This window comes from Oncorhynchus keta, chromosome 35 (genome assembly GCF_023373465.1).
Source record: "Oncorhynchus keta strain PuntledgeMale-10-30-2019 chromosome 35, Oket_V2, whole genome shotgun sequence".
Lineage (NCBI taxonomy): Eukaryota > Metazoa > Chordata > Actinopteri > Salmoniformes > Salmonidae > Oncorhynchus > Oncorhynchus keta.
Genome location: NC_068455.1, coordinates 71030127 through 71051171, shown reverse-complemented (window position 1 = coordinate 71051171; position 21045 = coordinate 71030127). Strand labels below are relative to the sequence as shown.

At 43.4% G+C, this 21045-nt stretch overlaps 1 protein-coding gene and 1 non-coding gene across 2 annotated transcripts; both read left to right on the top strand.

The window, feature by feature from the left end:
* Positions 1 to 3350: 3350 nt before the first annotated feature.
* LOC118368983 (transcription cofactor HES-6-like) lies at positions 3351 to 9952 on the top strand. The gene is made up of 4 exons (XM_035753497.2): positions 3351 to 6513; positions 6979 to 7074; positions 7191 to 7263; positions 8618 to 9952. Exons 1-4 carry the CDS (start codon positions 6442 to 6444, stop codon positions 9232 to 9234), a joined length of 858 nt encoding a protein of 285 aa, XP_035609390.1. The 5' UTR covers positions 3351 to 6441; the 3' UTR covers positions 9235 to 9952.
* Positions 9953 to 10116: 164 nt separating this feature from the next.
* Positions 10117 to 10198, top strand: trnal-aag (transfer RNA leucine (anticodon AAG)). The gene has a single exon. It is a non-coding gene; the product is annotated as a tRNA-Leu (tRNA).
* The last annotated feature ends 10847 nt before the right edge of the window (positions 10199 to 21045 follow it).

The following is a 21045-nucleotide window of genomic DNA, read 5'->3' as shown; positions in this document are numbered from 1 at the left end:
AAATACAAATGCAGTTTATAAAGAGACTATAATCAATTGTTACATCTAATCAAAGTAATAGTAACATCCGTTACTATTTTTGAAACATTACACATTTTAAACAGCCTTGGATCAATTTCAGGTGGCTGAACATTTGCTTATGTTGATTGGACTAAATCGTTTTTGGAATATTCTAGATGTCACTGTATTAGACTAAGCATAGGTGATTTCATGATGTCGAAATGTTGAAGTTGAAATGGTGCTGGAATAGTGGAGGCTATAACGATACAGGGCAAGACCCAGATGCAGACACGGGAGGCAGAGGGTTCGGGTCTCTGATATTTATTATAAAACAAGGGGCAGGCAAGAGACAGGTTGTGGACAGGCAGAAGATCTTAAGGAGGTACAGAGTGGCAGGCAGGCTCAAGGTCAGTGCAGGCGGGCTCAGTGTAAAGGCAAGCAAAGGTCAGAACTGGGACTACTAGAAAAACAAAGACTTCACAAGAAAAACGCTGGTTGACTTGACAAGACGAACAGAAATGTTATCTACGTGGTAAAAACAAAGTGCTGTTCTAGAACTTTGAAAATTCTACTTGGATAAATCCACCCTTGTCTGTAGACAGAGCTGCATCGGTGAGAGCTTTCATAGATGCTGCGAACTTGCAACTGGAACACAGTGATACATTTCATGGTAGAGAGAGAGAGAGAGATTGCATTTAAACAAACTACAATCGATAGTCTGAATCATGTGTTAATTTGACACTTTATTTATAGATTTCACACAGCTACAGAAAACATACACAGTGGGGAGAACAAGTATTTGATACATTGCCGATTAAGCTGGTTTCCTTACTTACAAAGCATGTAGAGGTCTGTAATTTTTTTTATCATAGGTACACTTCAACTGTGAGAGACAGAATCTAAAACAAAAATCCAGAAAATCACATTTTATGATTTTTAAGTAATTAATTTGCATGACATAAGTGTTTGATACATCAGAAAAGCAGAACTTAATATTTGGTACAGAAACCTTTGTTTGCAATTACAGAGATCATACATTTCCTGTAGTTCTTGACCAGGTTTGCACACACCGCAGCAGGGATTTTGGCCCACTAATCCATACAGACCTTCTTCAGATCCTTCAGGTTTCGGGGCTGTCGCTGGGCAATACGGACTTTCAGCTCCCTGCAAAGATTTTCTATTGGGTTCAGGTCTGGAGACTGGCTAGGCCACTCCAGGACCTTGAGATGCTTCCAGTTACCCTGGCTGTGTGTTTCGGGTCGTTGTCATGCTGGAAGATCCAGCCACGACCCATCTTCAATGCTGTTACTGAGGGAAGGAGGTTGTTGGCCAAGATCTCGCGATACATGGCCCCATCCATCCTCCCCTCAATATGGTGCAGTCATCCTGTCCCCTTTGCAGAAAAGCATCGCCAAAGAATGATGTTTCCACCTCCATGCTTCACGGTTGGGATGGTGTTCTTGGGGTTGTACTCATCCTTCTTCTTCCTCCAAACACGGCGAGTGTTTAGACCAAAAAGCTCTATTTTTGTCTCATCAGACCACATGACCTTCTCCCATTCCTCCTCTGGATCATCCAGATGGTCATTGGCAAACTTCAGACGGGCCTGGACATGCGCTGGCTTGAGCAGGGGGACCTTGCGTGCGCTGCAGGATTTTAATCCATTACGGCATAGTGTGTTACTAATGGTTTTCTTTGAGACTGTGGTCCCAGCTCTCTTCAGGTCATTGACCAGGTCGTGTTGTGTAGTTCTGGGCTGATCCCTCACCTTCCTCATGATCATTGATGCCCCACGAGGTGAGATCTTGCATGGAGCCCCAGACCGAAGGTGATTGACTGTCATCTTGAACTTCTTACATTTTCTAATAATTGCGCCAACAGTTGTTGCCTTCTCACCAAGCTGCTTGCCTATTGTCCTGTAGCCCATCCTAGCCTTGTGCAGGTCTACAATTTTATCCCTGATGTCCTTACATAGCTCTCTGGTCTTAGCCATTGGGGAGAGGTTGGAGTCTGTTTGATTGAGTGTGTGGACAGGGGTCTTTTATACAGGTAACAAGTTCAAACAGGTGCATTTAATACAGGTAATGAGTGGAGAACAGGAGGGCTTCTTAAAGAAAAACTAACACATCTGTGAGAGCTGGAATTCTTACTGGTTGGTAGGTGATCAAATAGTTATGTCATTCAATAAAATGCAAATGAATTACTTAAAAATCATACAATGTGATTTCCTTGAGTTTTGTTTAAGATTCCGTCTCTCACAGTTGAAGTGTACCTATGATAAAAATGACAGACCTCTACATGCTTTGTAAGTACGAAAACCTGCAAAATCGGCAGTGTATCAAATACTTGTTCTCCCCACTGTATGTGGAATTGACAAGGCAACTCAAAGGGACAGGATGTACAAGATGATAGGATGTGAAATCATAATTCAGCGACGAGACATCAACGGTGTCAAAAACAAACCCCATGAATGCAATGCACATTATATTGCCATTCTCTTCAATGATACATTTTACACCGAGTAAGCTTGTTTGTAAGTGACTATTTCAAAGTTGTATCAAATGTGTTTTCTAAAAGTTTGCTTGGTGTAGATACAGTACATCTTTATCAAGCTTCAAATGTTTCTGTTCCTGTCACGGTTCTCTTGACTTGAAGGAGAGTCAGACCAAAATGCGGCGTGGCTGTTGAGATTCATGTTTAATGAAACAAAGTAAACACGAATCAAATACGAAAACAATAAATGTAACACGAAAACCCAAACAGCCTAATACTGGTGCAAAGTAACACAGACAGGAACAATCACCCACAAACACACAGTGAAACCCAGGCTACCTAAGTATGATTCTCAATCAGAGACAACTAATGACATCTGCCTCTGATTGAGAACCATACAAGGCCGAAACATAGAAATACCCCAAAACATAGAAAGACAAACATAGACTGCCCACCCAACTCACGCCCTGACGATACTAAATAATGACAAAACAAAGGAAATAAAGGTCAGAACGTGACAGTTCCTGGTTATTTTTCACATTCTTTTTTCCAAAATATCTCAAAGCTGACCATACACAGTCACAAAAATCTCAAAGATGACCATACACAGTCATAACAATCTCAAAGTTGACCATACACAGTCACAAAAATCTCAAAGCTGACCATACACAGTCACAACAATCTCAAAGCTGACCATACACAGTCACAACAATCTCAAAGCTGACCATACACAGTCACAAACATCTCGAAGCAGAATGTCTACACAATCTGTGGCTTCAATGTCAAAATAGGATTTTTATATTGCAGCATAAAGTGTTTCTAACACTCCCTACCCCCCCATCCCATCCTCCACACCAACCCACTACTTCCTCTCTTTGGTATCACTGTTGCCTCCGAGCAATACCACTTCCTGTGGGCTCCTGCCCTCAGTGGTAAATAGACAGATGCAAATTTTGAGTCATCATTGTGTATATTATTATTACATAAATTAATTATAGTATATTAATTAATATGATCAAAATTAATACCACAAATAAATCAATAATAACTTAAAGGTAGACAGCGATATGGCGTAGAAAGTAAACATATTAGTGGGTTAATTTACGTGACGCGAAGCCATGCACACATACTGTGTGTGACTGTGTGAGAGCTGAAGTCTTGCACCTCGCTCATCTCATTATCTGTTTGTGGCAATGCCATTTCACTGAGTTTAAGATACTTTGTGTGTGCACGCGTGTGTGAGTGCTTGCGTACAGTACCAGTCAAAAGTTTGGACACACCTACTCATTCCAGGGTTTTTTTTGTGTGTGTGTGTGTGTGTGTGTGTGTGTGTGTGTGTGTGTGTGTGTGTGTGTGTGTGTGTGTGTGTGTGTGTGTGTGTGTGTGTGTGTGTGTGTGCGCATGTGCGTGTAGTTACAGATCGAGGTTGTTAGCATTTAAGAAACAGGCCTAGGCCTGTGTGACAGTGTGTGGGTGTGAGATTGCAGAACAGTAGTTTCTTCTTCAAGTTATAACCACATAGTCAACCGTTGCCTTTGTGAAATGAAACACTTCAAGATAATTACAGATGTTGTGCAAATTACCATAACATACATATCAGTCCCATGTCAATAATAACCCTGCACTGTGACAAAATGTTCCTGTTTTGAGTGGTTGATTATTTTGGGATTCTTACAAGCAGAGCATACATAGCCTGGTCTCAGATGTGTATGCTTTATAGCCAGCTCCTTTGACTATACATCAGAGGACCTAGCTAAAGCACAAACTGATAAGAGACCAGAGTTAAGCCGACTGCACCACCTGTAGCTGCTCATCTTAATCATTTTGTGTGAGAAAACACTTCATTGCATCTTTAGGACTTTTCCCATGTGTCTTGTCTACAAATCTAAAACTTCAACTTTTCTCTCAAGAGAGTTGTAGTTAATCACACACAATCACAAGGCAGTCATATCCAGGGCAGTCCGTTAGAGTAGTTTATCAGTTGCATGACAGCGCTATTGAGGTCAACACATGGGGCTACAAAAAGGAGTGCAGTGCGTGAAAATGTGGCAGGCTGTCTTGTGTGAACTGAGGACAGAAAAGGGGTGCATGCATTCGAAGTTTTCACAGCTGTACAAAAAAATAGAGAAGTGTGTGTGTGCGTGCGTTGAGCGTGCGCATGTGTGTGTGCGTGCATGTGTATATTAGGCATCGCAATACGTCTGTGGGGTTGAATCTGGCCTTCACTATTTAACCGTTGCTCCCACCCCCATCTCTCCACTGCTGAGAAAAGATGAAGAAGTCACCAACACAAAGTGCAAAGTGCAAACAACAGACACAGAGGGATACCCGGAACATTGAAACTAGGACAGACTACCACAACTATTCTAGGCCAAGAAACAAATACTTGAGTAAAGTGACATCATTTCTGAACCAAATCGTTGTCAATCTATCAATCAAAATCAAGAGACTACAGCCTGTCAAACAAACTAAGCCATAAAACCCTTCCCCCAACCGCCTCGGACATTGATCAGGTGCAGGAGTGAGCTAGAGCGAAGGGAAAAAAACGACTTTTGGATTTTATGGTCTTAAGATAGGCGTGAAGGCTTTTAGCACCTGGACCATTATTCTGCTAACTGGGGGTCATTACAGCTGGACTATAGGGCAGAAAGGAAAGAGCTAAAGAGACAACACGCTCCACTGGAGTGTGTCCATCCACCACATAAAAAGGAGGAGAATAATAAGCTGGAGTGAGGAGGGGTCGGTAGCTAAAAGAAGTGCAGGAAATCGGGGCGGGACAGCGAGGAGGGACAAAGCTAATAGTTTGAGGATTTTGGAGTTTGAAAATAAAGGTTGCGGGGGGAGATCTCTTTAGCTGCTATTGTTGTAGGACTTTTTTCACCCTGTCTAACTTACTTTTTTTGGTTGTGGGGAGATCTATTTTGTGTTTGAGTGCTGAAAAGTCTGAAGGGAGGAGGGGCATGGGGAGTTTAATTGCTGTAGATTAATGTTGTTTGTATGAATTAATACATTTTCTAAACAGTCTGATTAATTTTATTACAGATAAAGTAGCCTATCCACTGTTATTGAAGTGTTGTTTATTGACGCTTGAGGTATAGGCCAGGCCTATTGGTTTATTTCAATTGAGCGGCATAAAGCCTGAATAAGTGATACACTTAATCACCATGTCAAATGTAATTTTCAGCTGTCATCAAAACTGTGGAAACGCCAACCGGATGCTTCACATTGATGCATTTAGTGAAATATCTGGCTCATTGTTCTATCTGTGGTAGCAGTATGGAAATAAACGGCTCTATCGCTGATGCGATTCGGTTCCCAACGTTCAACAACAACAAAAAAATAGCCATTCCTTCGTCAACGATCCATTACTATTCCCGGTTGGTTCAACGTAATTTCATTGATTAAACTAGTGTGTGCCCAGTTTTCTAGCTGGCACCATCCATCAATCCATCCAAAACGTCACCTTTTCAAACTCCAGTGCCGTCCGCGCTTTGCAGGTCTTACCCGCGCCCCCCTCCTATCTTCCCCATTCTCCCGCATGACAACAGCGGGGAGAATTGGACCATGTGCCATGAAACGTGCCCACGGCGGGGCTGTGGGAAAGTTCGGGGAAGAGAGAACCCACACATTGTCATGGTAATGTCGGTGGGTCGAGGTGTTGGGGGCGGGAGGCTGTGGTGCTTAACACCCACACGGGGAGAGTACTTTCACTCCTGCTTCTATTCTAATTTAGTTCACTCAGTGTTTCTCCATTCGTTACCTCGCAATTAAAACAGTACAAACGGAGTTCTGTCTGTGGGTAGCCTTCAACTGCCAGAAGTCAAATCTAGAGTCATTTGGTTAATTGCGTGCAGACTGCCCACGGGACATTAGGACACCGATAGTGTGGACTGTGAAGCTGAGCTATCAGTTGGTCGGCTGGTTTGGTGTGCGCTCTGCAGCGCGAGGATGACGGCCTCCAACATGGAACATGGAGGAAATGCTCCCGAGAAGAATTTTAACGCCAAAGATGAACGAAAGGTAGGCTTGCAATTATCTTGGCCTTTGGTAAAACTGGGTAATACATCAAGGTAAGGGTTGTGCAGGAATTGTTCAAAGTATCCCCCCCCCCCCATTAAAATCCTTAAATTGCCTGATGCAAATGAATGAATGCATGCATATCCCACTACTACATGTAATAAGATGCATGCATTTATGCAATGTGCAGAGACAGTTGGTAGACTTTGCAAAAGGCTTGGCTGCAGGTTGTTGAATTCTCTTCGACAGGGTCTAGATGCAGACTCATCACTTTATTGTAGTATCAAACGGAGTAACATTTCTTATATTTAATTCAAAAACTAAAATTGAGAGCTTGGGACCATAAGGTTTTACCTACAAAAAGATGATTGAGATAATTGGCTTTAAAGTACCAAACCCACATTACCCCAGCTCAATTGATTAATACTTAAACAGGGGTATTAGTTGTAGTGTTGATTTGATTGACAGCTGCGGAAGCCTCTGATAGAGAAGAAAAGGCGGGAGCGAATCAACTGCAGCCTTGAGCAGCTGAAGGGGATCATGGTGGACGCCTATAACCTAGATGTGAGTACGCCCACACATATGCATAGACGGCACAATGAGAATATTTTTTGATAAACCACAAAACTTTCATAACATTTGCTTGATCTTCTTCCCTATTTAACTCTGACTTCTGTTAGCAATCTAAACTGGAGAAGGCTGATGTACTGGAGGTTACTGTCCAACACATGGAGGGTCTACAAAAGGGTCATGGTAAGCACATACAGACACACACCATCACTTTAATCAACGACAGAATATCGTAGCCCACTTTTAATGCAATATTCTTCCATTGTTCCAAGTTCTAATGGAACATACAGAGCTGGTTGTAAATTATACTCCAGTGCTGCATGGGGTAATGTAAGCATTGGAACCAATAATATGTATAAACCCTAGATTGCTGAACCTAGGTAATTGCCAATGAGAGACTTTGAAGCCACCGGCCGCCATATTGAAGGAGCAGTCTATACTGGAATTCTCCAGTGTGTATATATAAGAAGGTACAAAGTTACTCCTGAGTGGCGCAGTGGTCTAAAGCACTGCATCTCAGTGCAAGAGGTGTCACTATAGTACCTGTTTTGAATCCAGGCTGTATCACATCCAGCCGTGATTAGGAGTCCCATAGGGTCGGTACACAATTAGCCCAGCATCATCCAGATTTGGCCTGAGTAGGCCGTCATTGTAAATAAGAATTTGTTCTTAAATGACTTGCCTATTTAAATAAAACAATGTATTTAATTAAGCATGTCTTTGTTGTAGTGGGGACAGAAAAATTGATAGTCTAAAAAAAAAAAGCTTTTATATATTTTTATTTAAAATATAGCTCCAAAATGGATGCGCGGTGGATTCTAAACAGCACCCCTGTTGGTAATCTAGGGTTATTACATATAATTGATTGGAACCCTTATAGTGGGTGGGATTATCATGTGTTGTCAATCATTGACTAATGTCTCCCAATAGGGGTCCTTCACTCTACATATCAATGAGCTCCTATTGGGTAAATTCAGAACCTGTTTGACAGCTCCTGACAAACTGGAATTCAAAGCAAGCCAGGGAATGAGAGAGAGCCACCTTCACGACCCTGATCACATTCACCAGTTGATAACTGATTTATTTTATTTGTTATATAAAGTAATACATTTAATTGACAGATATAAATGTGTTCACTCGGCTCACTGCATATACATTAGTGCATAACACCATCAATATTCTTCATTCCTGACGATATTGTAACTATGCATTGCAGTGGTGGCTGGAGGGAGGAGCTATAGGAAGCATGCTCATTTGTAATGGCTGAAATGGGATTGATGGACCGGAGTCAATCATGTGGTGGTCAATCAAGCATTTCGCTACAGTCGCATTAACCTCTGCTAACCATGTGTATGTGACCAATAAAATTGGATATGTATGTTTTATACCGTTCCATTAATTCCATTCCAGTCGTTACAATGAGCCCGTCCTCCTATAGCTCCTCCGACCAGCCTCCTCTGATGCGTTGTAGGACGTACTAAACCTGACTGAGTTGTTCTCACCCCTGACTCCCTGCTACTGGTTCTTCTGTATTTAGGTACTGGCATCCCTGCTGGTCCCAGCGTCGGGTTCCAGTCCCGGCAGCGCTACAGCAGTGGATACATCCAGTGTATGCAGGAGGTCCATAACCTGCTCCTGGGCTGTCCAGACATGGACAAGCCTCTAGGGGCGCAGCTCCTCAATCACCTCCTTAAGTCTCTGCCCCACATCAGCTCAGAGACTGGGCCTGGAAACACTGGTGGCAATGGGCCTAATCGGACCCCAACAAGGCCTATCACTGGTGGGGTCAATGGGACTCTGATAAGGGCCATTGGTAATTGTAACGGTGGTAGTAGTAGTGGTGCTAGTCCCAATTCTGGACCTGGATCCCCTCCCCAGTCTCCGCTTTCACTGCCTTCTGGAGGAGTAGGTCTATTCCGACCTCGCCGTTTACAGATGCATCATGCCTCGCCGCCGTTGACTCCGCCCACAATATGTTCCCCGCTCCATGCCCCCCACAGGCAGGTGCATTCTGGGAGAGATGGGAGGGAGCAGCTTCCTGCCTCCTCCCCTTCTAGCTCACCCAACCTCCCCCAGCCAGGGGTGTCTCACCCCGCCCCCCTGCCCCCTTTCTTCGGCCCTGTGGGAGAACCCTCTATGTGGAGGCCTTGGTGAAAGAGGACACACACACACATTTCATCACTTTAGGACCCCTGAGTTTTTCCTTACCCTGTGATCTGAGTGAAAAAATGCCCTATTGGCAGCAGACCACCTAGGGCCTGGGGTTTTTCCCAGTCACCTCATGCTGTGGTCAGGAAAAACTCAGGGACTCTTTGTTTTTGATCTAATTCCATCTCATGGAATCGCTCAACTCTGTTGTTCCTGGATTGAGTGCAGAAGTCAGGAGATAAAGATCTAGGTGGATCTACAAGTTTCACTTCCTGTCAAATTGAATCCAATATGTTGTGGTGTGATTGACAGATGCATCAGCCCTCTAGGAACATGTCTGTAGTGTTCTGCTGTATTAACTGCATTGCCAGCGGTTCTATGGTCTCATTTTTCGTTTAAATGCTTCACATTTTAGACATACAAATATTTGTATTTTTTTTATGAGATTGGCCAGAAGTAAGCATTGTTTTTACAATTTTGTGTTTTCTTCCAAGTATTTCGCTGGTGTTCATTTTATGTTTTCAATGTCTAGAAAATGGTCACAGAATGTGGAATTTGTTTTGTCACACACTGATGATAAATTGATTGATTCATTTTATTAAACAGATTTGATTAATTGATTCAGATCTAATGTTTGTAATTTGGAAATGTTTTCATCCTTGTATATTACAAGAAGATGGTCTGTTTCATATTGAAACAGCTAAAATAAAGTGTGTGTGCTGGATCTTTTGTTTTTCAGAATTGAATAAAACGACATTAAAACAATAGTAAATGGGAACCATCTTTTGTATGCTGAAGTTATGAATAGCAAATTATAGAGAGGTCAAAACAATATATAAAAATCGGTCTAGGAAAGTACTCTAGTTCCAAGTACACGAAACAGCACAGGATAGCGTGGCCGAGCGGTCTAAGGCGCTGGATTAAGGCTCCAGTCTCTTCGGGGGCGTGGGTTCGAATCCCACCGCTGTCAGGCAAGCTTTTGACCGAACTTTAATTTGGCTTGACCGTAGGAATTATCTTTTACCTAACGCCCCATTGCCAACTGCGAATACCAGTTCGTAGTTTAAATATGCTATAAATCATGTATCTTTAATAGTTACCGGAAACAGTTGTCACTTGTCGCATAAAATAAATAAATATATATCCGTGATGGCCGCAGTGTACATTCGTAAGCCAAAAAGATTTCACCACTAGGTGTCCCTGTTGCATAATTTGTTTTTTAGGAATCCCTGGCTATACTATATATATATATATATATATACAGTACCAGTCAAGTTTGGACACACCTACTCAAGGGTTTTTATTTTTACCATTGACTACATTGTTGAATAATAGTGAAGACATCAGAACTATGAAATAACACATGGAATCATGTAACCTAAAAAGTGTTTAAACAAATCCAAATATATTTCATATTTTAGATTCTTCAAAGTAGTCACCCTTTGACTTGACAGCTTTCCACACTCTTGGCATTCTCTCAAACGGCTTCATGAGGTGGAATGCCTTAAAATGAACAGGTGTGCCTCGTTAAAAGTTCATTTGTAAAAAGTTCAATAAAAACAAACAAATCATGATAAACAAGATGGGTTGAGAGCTGCAGTTCATTCAGAAAGTATTCAGACCCTTGACTTTTTCCACATTTTGTTACGTTACAGGTTCAATTGTTATTTTCCCTCATCAATCCTAACACAATACACCATAATGACAAAGCAAAAACTATTTATAAAAGAATAAACTGAAATATCACATTTACGTAAGTATTCAGACCCTTTACTCAGTACTTTGTTGAAGCACCTTTTGCAATTACAGCCTTGAGTCTTCTTGGGTATGACGCAACAAGCTTGGCACACCTGTATTTGGAGAGTTTCTCCCATTATTCTCTGCAGATCCTCTCAAGTTCCACCAGGTTGGATGGGGAGCATCGCTGCACAGCTATTTTCAGGTCTCTCCAGAGATGTTTGATCGAGTTCAACTCCGGGCTCTGGCTGGACCACTCAAGGACACACAGAGACATGTCCTGAAGCCACTCCTGCGTTGTCTTGGCTGTGTGCTTAGGGACGTTGTCCTGTTGGAAGGCGAACCTTCGCCCCAGTCTGAAGTCCTGAGCACTCTGGAGCAGGTTTTTAATTAATGATCTCTCTGTACTTTGCTCCGTTCATCTTTCCCTCAATCTCAATTGGTCTCCCAGTCCCTGCCGCTGAAAAACATCCCCACAGCATGATGCTGCCACCACCATGTTTCACCGTAGGGACGGTGCCAGGTTTCCTCCAGATGTGACGCTTGGCAATCAGGCCAAAGAGTTCAATCTTGGTTTCATCCAGTGGAGTCTCCTTCCTCATAGGAGGAAGGGGAGGACCATCCTCCTCAGTGAAATTTCATAAAAATAAAAATAGTTCAACATTAAAAAAGTTATCCTTTTTTGCTAAAACTGTATTTAATATATTCATATGTCACCAAATAATGTATTAAAATACACTGTTTTGCAATGAACGTCTACAGTAACTTCAACAGCACTGTGGGGTAGCACCATGGTGTAGGTGTCTGGCTACATTGACTTCAATACAAAACCTAGGAGGCTCGTAGGCCTTACATAGACATACATGGTAATTATGACCACTTCTGGAGGACATCCTCCAAACAATCAAAACTTTTGCAGTATGTACTGACATGTTGTCCACCCAATCATAGAATTAGGATCAGAGAACAAACCTAGTGAGTTGTATTGGGATTGTTCATTATGGGGGTTCTATATGTTGAGAAGCTTGGTGACATTGTTGGATAAAGCAAGCTCAGCCCTGTGAGTAATATTGTCTATCAGTTGTAAATATAATGAATAAGAGCAAGTAAAAGGTTGCTGCAGTTTGAAAGGGTTTTCATCTACCCCAGGGCCAGGAGGTTTTTTTCATTACTAAGACATGGTTTATTTATTTATTTTATTTATTTTTATTTCACCTTTATTTAACCAGGTAGGCTAGTTGAGAACAAGTTCTCATTTACAACTGCGATCTGGCCAAGATAAAGCATAGCAGTGTGAACAGACAACACAGAGTTACACATGGAGTAAACAATTAACAAGTCTACTGTTAACACAGTAGAAAAAAAGAGAGTCTATATACATTGTGTGCAAAAGGCATGAGGAGGTAGGTGAATAATTACAATTTTGCAGATTAACACTGGAGTGATAAATGATCAGATGGTCATGTACAGGTAGAGATACTGGTGTGCAAAATAGCAGAAAAGTAAATAAATATAAACAGTATGGGGATGACGTAGGTAAATTGGGTGGGCTATTTACCGATAGACTATGTACAGCTGCAGCGATCGGTTAGCTGCTCAGATAGCAGATGTTTGAAGTTGGTGAGGGAGATAAAAGTCTAAGGAAGAGTGTTTTGAATACTGATGTTAACCTTTCTGGTTATAAACTTTTCAGCAAGACAGATCTTCCAAAGTTGGGGGAGTGGCAATCTTTCCCAAGGATCACCTTCAGTGCTCTGTTGTCTCCACCAAGTCTGTCCCTAAACAATTTTATTTGCTGGTTTTAAGAATTAAACTTTCAAATAGCTCTTTGTTGACTGTTGCTGGGTACTATCGTCCTCCATCAGCACCGGCCTGTACCCTACCTGCCCTAAGCTCTCTCCTGGCTCCTTACACAAAGTCTGAATTTGTCCTGCTAGGTGACCTAAACTGGGATATGCTTAAACCACCTGACCAAGTCCTAAAGCAATGGGACTGCCTAAATCTTTCTCAGATTATTAACAATCCTACAAGGTATGACTCCAAACACCAAGAAAAGGATACTCTCCTCGATGTTATCCTCACAAATAATCCTGATAGGTATTAGTCTGGTGTTTTCTGTAATGACCTGAGTGATAACTGTTTTGCAGCCTGTGTTCGTAATGGCTGCTCAATGACACTACCTGTCCTGATTTGTCATAGACGCTTGCTAGAAAATTTGAATGAGAAAGTCTTCCTTCATGAACTGGCCTCTGTAAAATGGTATAGAATCAGCTTGATTGCCTCTATCTAAGACGCTTGGACCTTCTTTTTTGATATTCTCAGTGTTGTTGTTAACAAACACGTCCCCATAAAGAAAATGAGAATTAAAAACAGGTTCAGCCCCTGGTTCGACACTGATCTTGCAGAGTTACTCCACCTCAGGAATTGCATTTCGGTTCGTACACGCATACTCGGGCTGACTGGCTCTCGTTCAGGCAAATGAGAAATAAATGCACAGGCTAGCCGGAAGGCCAAAGTTAGTTACTTTAAGGAGAAGTTCTCGCTCTGTGTGTCTAACCCCAAGAAGTTCTGGCAACAGTTAAATACCTGAAGAATAAACCCTCCTCTTCACAGCTGCCCATGTCCCTTAATGTTGATGATGTGGTTGTTACTGACAAGAAGCACATGGTTGAGCTTTTTAAATCACCACTTCATTAAGTCAGGATTCCTATTTGACTCAGCCATGCCTGCTTGCCCGTCCAACATTTCCTAATTTCTCACCCCTTCTAATATGACTAGCCCCGATGCTTCTCCCTATTTTTCCCTTGCCCTGCTACGAAGTTTCTCCCTGCTGGCAGTCACTGAGTCCAAGGTGCTAAAAGAGCTCCTGAAACTTGACCCCAAAAAACCATCTGGGTCAGATGGTTGAGACCCTTTCTTCTTTAAGGTTGCTGCCCCTATCATAGCCAAGCCTATTGCTGACCTTTTTAACCTGTTTCTCCTCTCTGGGGAGGTTCCCATTGCTTGGAAGGCAGCCACGGTTCGTCCTTTATTTAAAGGGGGAAATCAAGCTGATCCTAACTGTTATAGGCCTATTTCTATTTTGCCCTGTTTATCAAAAGTGTTGGAAAAACTTGTCAATAATCAACTGACTGGCTTTCTTGATGTCTATAGTATTCGCTCTGGTATGCAATCTGGTTTCCGCTCAGGTTATAGATGTGTCACTACAACCTTAAAGGTCCTCAATGATATCACCATTGCCCATGATTCTAAGTAATGTTGTGCTGATATTTATATTGATTTTGCCGAAGCATTTGATACGGTAGACCATTCCATTCTTGTGGGCTGACTAAGGAGCATTGGTGTCTGTCTCTGAGGTGTCTTTGGCCTGGTTTGCTAACTACCTCTCTCAGAGTGCAGTTTATGAAGTCAAAACATCTACTGCCTCAGCCACTGCCTGTCACCAAGGGAGTACCCCAAGGCTCGATCCTAGGCCCCACGCTCTTCTCAATTTACTTCAAGAACATACCTCAGGCAGTAGGAAGCTCTCTCATCCATTTATATGCAGATGATACAGTCTTATACTCAGCTGGCCCCTCCCCGGATTTTGTGTTAAATGCTCTACAACAAAGCTTTGTTAGTGTCCAACAAGCTTCCTCTACTCTTAACCTTGTTCTGAACACCTCCAAAACAAAGGTAATGTGGTTTGGTGGGAAGAATGCCCCTCTCCCCACCGGTGTGATTGCTACCTCTGAGAGGTTTAGAGCTTGAAGTAGTCACCTCATACAAGTACTTGGGAGTATGGCTAGACGGTACGCTGTCCTTCTCCCATTACATATCAAAGCTGCAGGCTAAAGTTACATCTAGACTTGGTTTCCTCGATCGTAATCGCTCCTGTTTCACCCCAGCAGCCAAACTAACCCTGATTCAGATGACCATCATACCCATGCTAGATTACGGAAACATAATTTATAGATCGGCAGGTAAGGGTGCTCTCGAGCGGCTAGATGGTATTTTCCATTCGGCCATCAGATTTGCCACCAATGCTCCGTATAGGACACATCACTGCACTCTATACTCCTATGTAAACTGGTCATCTCTGTATACCTGACAATAGACCCACTGGTTGATGCTTATTTATAAAACCATCTTAGGCCTCACTCCCCCCTATCTGAGATACCTACTGCAGCCCTCATTCTCCACATACAACATCCATTCTGCCAGTCACGTACTGGTCCCCAAAGGACACACATCCCTGGGTTGCTAATCTTTTCAAGTGGCTGCAGATAGCGACTGGAACGAGCTGCAACAAACACTCAAACTGGACAGTTTAATCTCAATCTCTTCATTCAAAGACTCGATCATGGACACTCTTACTGACAGTTGTGGCTGCTTCACGTGATGTATTGTTGTCTCAAACTTCTTGCCCTTTTGTGCTGTTGTCTGTGCCCAGTAACGTTTGCACCATGTTTTGTGCTGCTACCATGCTGTGCTGTCATGTGTTGCTTCCTTGCTATGTTGTTATCTTATGTTGTGATGTGTGTTTTGTCCTATATACAGTGGGGCAAAAAAAGTATTGTCAGCCACCAATTGTGCAAGTTCTTCCACTTAAAAATATGAGAGAGGGCTGTAATTGTCATCATAGGTACACTTCAACTATGACAGACAAAATGAGAAAAAAACATCCAGAAAATCACATTGTAGGATTTTTAATGAATTTATTTGCAAATTATGGTGGAAAATAAGTATTTGGTCACCTACAAACAAGCAAGATATCTGGCTCTCATAGACCTGTAACTTCTTCTTTAAGAGGCTCCTCTGTCCTCCACTCGTTACCTGTATTAATGGCACCTGTTTGAACTTGTTATCAGTATAAAAGACACCTGTCCACAACCTCGAACAGTCACACTCCAAACTCCACTATGGCCAAGACCAAAGAGCTGTCAAAACCACAAACAAAATTGTAGACCTGCACTGGCTGGGAAGACTGAATCTGCAATAGGTAAGCAGCTTGGTTTGAAGAAATCAACTGTGGGAGCAATTATTAGGAAATGGAAGACATACAAGACCACTGATAATCTCCCTCGATCTGGGGCTCCACGCAAGATCTCACCCCGTGGGGTCAAAATGATCACAAATGAACGATGAGCAAAAATCCCAGAACCACACGGGGGGACCTAGTGAATGACAGAGAGCTGGGACTAAAGTAACAAAGCCTACCATCAGTAACACACTACGCCGCCAGGGACTCAAATCCTGCAGTGCCAGACGTGTCCCCCTGCCTAAGCCAGTACATATCCAGGCTCATCTGAAGTTTGCTAGAGAGCATTTGGATGATCCAGAAGAAGATTGGGAGAATGTCATATGGTCAGATGAAACCAAAATATAACTTTTTGGTAAAAACTCAACTCGTCGTGTTTGGAGGACAAAGAATGCTGAGTTGCATCCAAAGAACACCATACCTACTGTGAAGCATGGGGGTGGAAACATCATACTTTGGGGCTGTTCTTCTGCAAAGGGACCAGGACGACTGATCCATGTAAAGGAAAGAATGAATGGGGCCATGTATCGTGAGATTTTGAGTGAAAACCTCCTTCCATCAGCAAGGACATTGAAAAAGAAACATGGTCTTTCAGCATGACAATGAACCCAAACACACCACCCGGGCAACGAAGGAGTGGCTTCGTAAGAAGCATTTCAAGGTCCTGGAGTGGCCTAGCCAGTCTCCAGATCTCAACCCCATAGAAAATCTTTGGAGGGAGTTGAAAGTCCGTGTTGCCCAGCAACAGCCCCAAAACATGAGGAGATCTGCATGGAGGAATGGGCCAAAATACCAGCAACAGTGTGTGAAAACCTTGTGAAGACTTACAGAAAACGTTTGACCTCTGTCATTGCCAACAAAGGGTATATAACAAAGTATTGAGATAAACTTTTGTTATTGACCAAATACTTATTTTCCACCATAATTTGCAAATAAATTCATAAAAAATCCAACAATGTGATTTTCAAGATTTTTTTTCCCTCATTTTGTCTGTCATAGTTGAAGTGTACCTATGATGAAAATTACAGGCCTCTCATCTTTTTAAGTGGGAGAACTTGCACAATTGGTGGCTGACTAAATGCTTTTTTGCCCCACTATATATATATTTCATCCCAGTAAGAGGCCTTTTGGTAGGCCGTCATTGTAAATAAGAATGTGTTCTTAAATGGCTTGCCTAGTTAAATAAAGATGTGTTTATTAGCAAATTGTGCTAGTGAACAAACAGCTGACTCGCACATCACTGTACATGTGAGAGAGAAGACAGAGAGCGAAAGAGAAAGGTGGGAGAGAGTGAATGTGGAGCAGTGGAACCAGAATTGCAGAGGGAGGTGGCTGGGGTGAAGAGTACGAGTAACATAACATGTGAAAAGTTCCTGTCTAGCTAGGCTAGGGAGGCCCCTGATTCACTCAGAAACATCATACATACTCTGCGGTCCACTTTTCATCTTTCAGACACAAAGTTCTGAAAAAGAAGAAGTGTCTACTGTGTACCTGTTTTAGACCTGTTGGCTAAGCTTCTGTTTGCTATACAATTAGTAGAGAGGAAGAGTTTGGGATGAAATGAGTTTAATCTGAAAGGAAATCCAGCAAGTAAACACTAGATGAGCTCTTAAAAAAATGTGTGAAACCTCAAAGACTGATCAAGCGACCACTCTGTCTTTCTCTCAGTCACAGGGGCCCCGAAAGTCTCTGTTCTCTTGCATGGCTTGTGTTCCCCCGGATCCCCCTCGAGGTTCATTCTCCTCCGCCAGCAGCCCAAGAGGAGCGGGTATGAATGGAGCTTTTGTTTTCTGCAGGAATATTGTACTGCTGGTCAACAGATGGGGTAGGAGGGAGAGGAAGAGACAGGAGACTTGTGCTTGTGCAACTTCTGTTGACTTTGCGTGGGTTCAGTTTCAAGACTAATTATGTCAATTTAATAACATTTTTATGTATGCATTGTTTATACATTTTTCCCTGATTATACAGTATATATATTTGAACAACGATTGCCTAAGCACCAGAGCTTTGAAATAATCTACTTCATTTTATTCTATTGGATTACAAGATAAACATTTTTTTAAATGTGGATTTATAGGACAGCAAGGTGGCTCTTTCAACTGCCACATGTTCCTTCAGAACATATAATCTCTCACCAATAAAGAATTGGCATGGGAGTTTGCATGGCACACATACACATTCTGTGTGGCTACTGTTGAAGGAGAGAGAGGGGATGTAGGCAGCAGTGATGGACTAGTCAGGGATACAGGGCTCCGGGCAGCCGAGCGGAAATGGAGGAAAACTCGCCTCCCTGGGGACCTGGCATCCTTTCACTCCCTCCTCTCTACATTTTCCTCCTCTGTCTCTGCTGCTAAAGCCACTTTCTACCACTCTAAATTCCAAGCATCTGCCTCTAACCCTAGGAAGCTCTTTGCCACCTTCTCCTCCCTCCTGAATCGTCCTCCCCCTCCCCCCCTCCTCCCTCTCTGCAGATGACTTCGTCAACCATTTTGAAAAGAAGGTCGACGACATCCGATCCTCGTTTGCTAAGTCAAACGACACCGCTGGTTCTGCTCACACTGCCCTACCCTGTGCTCTGACCTCTTTCTCCCCTCTCTCTCCAGATGAAATCTCGCGTCTTGTGACGGCCGGCCGGCCGCCCAACAACCTGCCCGCTTGACCCTATCCCCTCCTATCTTCTCCAGACCATTTCCGGAGACCTTCTCCCTTACCTCACCTCGCTCATCAACTCATCCCTGAACGCTGGCTACGTCCCTTCCGTCTTCAAGAGAGCGAGAGTTGCACCCCTTCTGAAAAAACCTACACTCGATCCCTCCGATGTCAACAACTACAGACCAGTATCCCTTCTTTCTTTTCTCTCCAAAACTCTTGAACGTGCCGTCCTTGGCCAGCTTTCCCGCTATCTCTCTCAGAATGACCTTCTTGATCCAAATCAGTAAGGTTTCAAGACTAGTCATTCAACTGAGACTGCTCTTCTCTGTATCACGGAGGCGCTCCGCACTGCTAAAGCTAACTCTCTCTCCTCTGCTCTCATCCTTCTAGACCTATCGGCTGCCTTCGATACTGTGAACCATCAGATCCTCCTCTCCACCCTCTCCGAGTTGGGCATCTCCGGCGCGGCCCACGCTTGGATTGCGTCCTACCTGACAGGTCGCTCCTACCAGGTGGCGTGGCGAGAATCTGTCTCCTCACCACGCGCTCTCACCACTGGTGTCCCCCAGGGCTCTGTTCTAGGCCCTCTCCTATTCTCGCTATACACCAAGTCACTTGGCTCTGTCATAACCTCACATGGTCTCTCCTATCATTGCTATGCAGACGATACACAATTAATCTTCTCCTTTCCCCCTTCTGATGACCAGGTGGCGAATCGCATCTCTGCATGTCTGACAGACATATCAGTGTGGATTACGGATCACCACCTCAAGCTGAACCTCGGCAAGACGGAGCTGCTCTTCCTCCCGGGAAGGACTGCCCGTTCCATGATCTCGCCATCACGGTTGACAACTCCATTGTGTCCTCCTCCCAGAGCGCTAAGAACCTTGGCGTGATCCTGGACAACACCCTGTCGTTCTCAACTAACATCAAGGCGGTGGCCCGTTCCTGTAGGTTCATGCTCTACAACATCCGCAGAGTACGACCCTGCCTCACACAGGAAGCGGCGCAGGTCCTAATCCAGGCACTTGTCATCTCCCGTCTGGATTACTGCAACTCGCTGTTGGCTGGGCTCCCTGCCTGTGCCATTAAACCCCTACAACTCATCCAGAACGCCGCAGCCCGTCTGGTGTTCAACCTTCCCAAGTTCTCTCACGTCACCCCGCTCCTCCGCTCTCTCCACTGGCTTCCAGTTGAAGCTCGCATCCGCTACAAGACCATGGTGCTTGCCTACGGAGCTGTGAGGGGAATGGCACCTCAGTACCTCCAGGCTCTGATCAGGCCCTACACCCAAACAAGGGCACTGCGTTCATCCACCTCTGGCCTGCTCGCCTCCCTACCACTGAGGAAGTACAGTTCCCGCTCAGCCCAGTCAAAACTGTTCGCTGCTCTGGCCCCCAATGGTGGAACAAACTCCCTCACGACGCCAGGACAGCGGAGTCAATCACCACCTTCCGGAGACACCTGAAACCCCACCTCTTTAAGGAATACCTAGGATAGGATAAGTAATCCTTCTCACCCCCCTAAAAGATTTAGATGCACTATTGTAAAGTGGCTGTTCCACTGGATGTCATAAGGTGAATGCACCAATTTGTAAGTCGCTCTGGATAAGAGCGTAGGGGAAGTAGGGGAAGGATTGATTGTCTTCTAGCAAGTAGGCTGCTAGAGGGAAGACTGTGAACACACTCTCCAACGGTTGATTTTGCCCGTTCTGTCCACTCCTCTATTGGATTTTCAGATGCTAAGCTCCACATTTACCAAACATTAGGACCACATTTGCAGTCTTTCTTTGCAGAGAGTTTGGAAGTGCAAAAGGTTCGAACTCGCTAGACTAGATGAGTTAGCTAGTGGTTGAGTAAACTAACCTCTAGCTTCTTAAATCTGATTTATTTTGTGGAAACTGTTAGCAATATCGAAGAAACCCCTCGTCCACTCTGTCAAGGAAATTCCACGTAAGCCTAAGTACATTTGTCTGCATAAAATCGGTACCTACTTTCTAAGTTATAGCTTCTTTTTAATTGTTGAAAAGCAATATCCCAAGTATAAATACAGAAAAGTACACACACTAAAGACACAGGTAAACAAATACGTTTTGAACAAAACAAATAAATAGTGTTTTTGAGACGCAACTATAAACTTCAAGGAGTTGGTCTGATGGGAATCTGTGATGTCATCAGCCTCCCCCTTGTTTGAGGAACAATAGAGGAGTGTTAGAGAACAAAAAAGGAAAGCCCCCCCACTTGTGATGTCATGGCTTACCTGGATCACCTATTGAGATGTGCCTTTTATTAAGAAAATAAGGTGTCAAATTAGGTGAAAGGAGACTGGAGGGCCACTTTAAAGGTAAAATATGTAAGAATTGTTCATTCAGAAAGCTCTAAATGGCCATATCAAAGTGGCAAGGCTCT